The following is a 4,111-nucleotide window of genomic DNA, read 5'->3' on the forward strand; positions in this document are numbered from 1 at the left end:
TCACAGATTGTATGTGCGTGCATAGGCTTCATAGTCAGGATTTAAGACGGGTGAGGCCCATATCATTTTTCCATATTGCGCTTTATGACGCCGCGATCCAGTTCTCAATTGATCAATGGCTGATTGTTGCATTACCAGAACTGATGCACGTTCTGTAGCTCGAGTTGTTACCAATGTCTCACCAATTGCTCCGAGCTCTGGACTAGTGCTCAAATTTGAAAGTTCTCTTGTTATTTTTGATTTTACTCCATCTCTAAATCCAACTATATACAGATCATTCTTATTGTAATTTGAACTTGCACATTCCATTAATTCATCCCCACTATTCACTGTTTTCTCTTGATAACTCAAGTGTTCTTCGCACATTGTCTTGAACCTGAACTCGTTTATAAAGTCATCATCTATCTCACTCACTTTATCAGTACTCTCCGTGATATCTTCCGAACTTTGATCATTTTCTGTATTTTCCTCTTTGGCCTGAAGAAATCGTACCACGGTTAAAGTGACGCCTGATTTTTCAGCCATTCTAGTTGCATAACTTAGTGCCTCATGATCGTCAGGCCTGCCAATGAAGAACATGGCTATACGGAATTTCGATTTATCAAATTCTGTTGAATTACCTTGTATTGAAGGTCCTACTCCACGGTCAACGAGAATACCAATAGAACATGGTGCACTATTAAGTAAATTTTGGTTCAATTGGCGTATTGAAACATTATCATTACGTAACCGACCATCGGCAGTTGGTAATTTGTGATATGGTGCCAAAATGAAGGCGACATGCCTGTCCTCTGCAATTTGGAAGATGTCCTCGTGCATGGTGCTATAAGGAGACACTACTGTCAGCGGATGCATGGTTACGGCAGCTTCGTTTGCACGCTCGAAGTTTTCGAAGGCATTAATGATTTGATCCGACTCGGCCCTCAAGAGGGGTGATGTAATTCTTGTTTTTGCTGTTTCTAATAATAGTACTAGTCTTTTGTGAATCTTGAACAATAAGCATGGCAGAAGCACTTCCAGTACCAGTAAGCTGCACCAAGTGCACGGCGAAGACACATATGGGGGATCTCCTGGTGGCATTAGAAAGTTGAAGGAGATTGATGATGCCGGAGAGGTTTCGTGTTGAATGAATGCATGTGAGAATTCGAAGTTTTTTGTTTGGATCATTTCTTTGCATAGTCCTTTGCTTGTAGACGCCATTAACAATGTTATGCACACCATTACAACGAATACTACATTGTCTATAGCCTGCAGTTAAATTATTTTCGATGAGTGCCTTAAATGATGATCAATGTTTAAAGATGTACACAATTAATTAGTGAAAGACAAGAAATAAAAGGAATTGAAATCTTACTTTCATGGACCGGCCTTCATTAAGAACAATGAGTGACAAAACACCTTTGGTGTTGAGAAGACCCCCTAAAGCCAAGGCCTCCGTTGATGGCACGCCTTGGAATAAACAGATGAGGAGAGTGCTGATAATATTGGAGGAAGAAGCCCCAATCGTAACAAGCAACAAATTTATCGATCTAGTGCTTAATGCTAAACTAATCAAGTTCGAACGACGGCCATTAAGCAAAAAAAACGTTGGCAACATGACTTGGTTCACAAATCCTTGAATTCTTTCCATAATATCAACGGCAGTATCTCCATGTGGGATGATTAATCCTAACATAAAACCACCTATCATGGAATGTGCCCCACACGCATCTGCAATGAATCCACATATAGCAACCGCGGCTAGGATTAAACTTAATTATATGTGTTTCAGAGAAACATTTTTTCCCTTTCTTTTTGTTCTCATTTATTATCCATTTAATACCTGGACGTAACAAGAACCAGCAGGCTAATAGAAAGATAGTTGTTGGTATTGCCGCCATGTAGAACTTATGGAGATCATAGAAATTTATAGTTATAACAAGAAAAATCCACGCACTGACAAAGGCACTAGTTAATGCCAGTCTCCCAAGATCCGTATGTAGAAGCTTCACATTTGAAAGAATTCTTGCTAGATCAGGGAAGCTCGAGTTACTCAATGATATAGCCCAAAACATGGCACCCATGGGAAGCGATTCTCCGACCCCGCCTGCAACACCGCGTATGGGTACAAAATATAAGCCGCCTCCTGCAACAAGTGGAACCAAATTTCCTACAAACGAAATGCTTAATGACTTCTTCCCAATATGTCTCAACGCCGATACATCCATCTCTAACCCCACCAAGAACATATAATATGTTAGCCCCAAATTGGCGAAATTCTCCACCACGTAATTGTCTTCAAAAGTGAAAATCTTATCCGACACATTTACCGTCTGAATTAACGTTGGGCCAAGGATAATTCCTGCAGCCTGTTTATAATATACATGGAAATTAATTAAAACCCGTTAATATTTAAAGTGAAGGAAGATAATTAAAGTCAGTTATGAACTACTTACAATAACTTTGGCAACAAAACGAGGCTGGTGAAGTAGTCTGAGGATGAACATGAGAATGTGGTTGATCGATATCATTAGACTCAGTTGAATGGCTATCAAGGGGAGATATAGATCAAATGGATTGTTAAGTTTCCAAAAGGAGTCACCCATGGTAGCATTTTTCATAAAACAAACCCGTGTTTCCATTCCCCAGTTGTTTGTTACGTTAAATTTTCCGAAAGTAAAACTGTCGGGAACATTTGGCCGGCTTCATTTTGCTCATCCTGTATATATCTCAGTTACATTTCCTCTCTCTGCTTTAGCTATTATCTAAACAATGCTACTTGATAAGTACTAGTTAATTGGTTATGCTTCAGCCGAGAGCATGTTCATTTATGTATATATACAAATAAATATGTAAATCTATATCTCGAAGATAGGTAAATTTGCAAAGGTTGTTCACACAAATTTGGGGAGGGCTATCCGTTTGCTTTGTAGTTATATTGTCACTGTAGTTAGTGTTGTCATTGCTAGCTTATACAGTTACAGTGCATAAGTGTATGTTTATAGAATATATGGAGGAAATTTAACTGATACGCCTTCCTAACTTTCGATTTGAGAATATAACCTTGAAAAGGTTTTTGATATTTTTTTAGGTTAATAAAGAGAAGTTGATTTAAAATTTGAAAGGCAAAACACATTTCTCTCAGCTTCTCTTTCTCAAAACAGGATTCAAACACCTTCCTCTCTCTCGTTTTTTCTTCCAATTTCTGCAATTTCTACAACTTCTTTGCTCTTTGCATTTTTGTCATTCCTTGCCATTCCCGGTTAAGTTATAATGGCTGAGATCTTCAAAGAAACAGAAAAAAACCCATCCACTCCCCAAATTGTACGCACCACTGGGTCTACCAAAAATGGAGAAGAAGAAGTTGTGGTGGAGCAACTTCCGATGACTGAAGTTGCTCCACCAGGAGAGGAGATGACGCCAACAGAAGACATTCTGCTGGCGGAACAAGGGACGACAGGAGTTGAAATTGAAACTGAAGAGGAGGACGCAGACGCAAATTCCAACGAAGAGGTGGAAGAAGATGAAATTATTGTTGTTGGTGCTAATTTGGGGATATTTGGTTGGTGTTTGTTGTTAGGGTCATTGTTGTATTTTGTCAACTAGTTGGAGGGCATCAGAAGAGTGGGTGTTTTAGGCTTCCAGAGGACCGGGGAAGCCAAGGGAGGCCATAGGGAGGTTGTTTGTGGTAGTGATGTGTTGTTCTTCAAATGGGAGGGAGCCTGAGCTGGAAGATGGTGCAGTAATGATCTTGTCGTCATTGTAATTGACCATGGTCCCTGGTGCCATAAAAACCTTGGTGGTATCAAGCGTCGAACGTGATTGCTTAAGCAACCAAGAGTAAAAGCGAAGAATCGCTTAAGCAATCGTGCATCTGGGCAGAAGTTGATTCTGCCTCGGACATGATCACTTAAGCGAATCACTTAAGCGACCAACGTTAAAAGCAAAGGATCGCTTAAGCGATATAATAAATCGCTTAAGCGATCGTGCGTCTGGGCACTTATTTATTGTCTTGTTCATGATCGACGATCGTTTAAGCGACCAACAGTAAAAGCGAAGAATCGTTTAAGCGATCGTGCATCTGGGCAGAAATTTATTCTGCCTCGGACATGATCGCTTAAGCGACCAAGGT

General features: G+C 40.0%; 1 protein-coding gene across 1 annotated transcript; it reads right to left on the reverse strand.

The window, feature by feature from the left end:
• LOC116147023 (cation/H(+) antiporter 15-like) lies at positions 1-2,585 on the reverse strand. Its single transcript, XM_031432452.1, is given in 5 exon segments — positions 1-936; positions 938-1,276; positions 1,355-1,740; positions 1,823-2,348; positions 2,436-2,585. Coding segments are annotated over 5 exon segments (2,337 nt in total).
• Positions 2,586-4,111: the final 1,526 nt, after the last annotated feature.

This window comes from Pistacia vera, unplaced genomic scaffold (assembly GCF_008641045.1).
Source record: "Pistacia vera cultivar Batoury unplaced genomic scaffold, PisVer_v2 Contig487, whole genome shotgun sequence".
In the NCBI taxonomy this organism is placed as follows: Eukaryota; Viridiplantae; Streptophyta; class Magnoliopsida; order Sapindales; family Anacardiaceae; genus Pistacia; species Pistacia vera.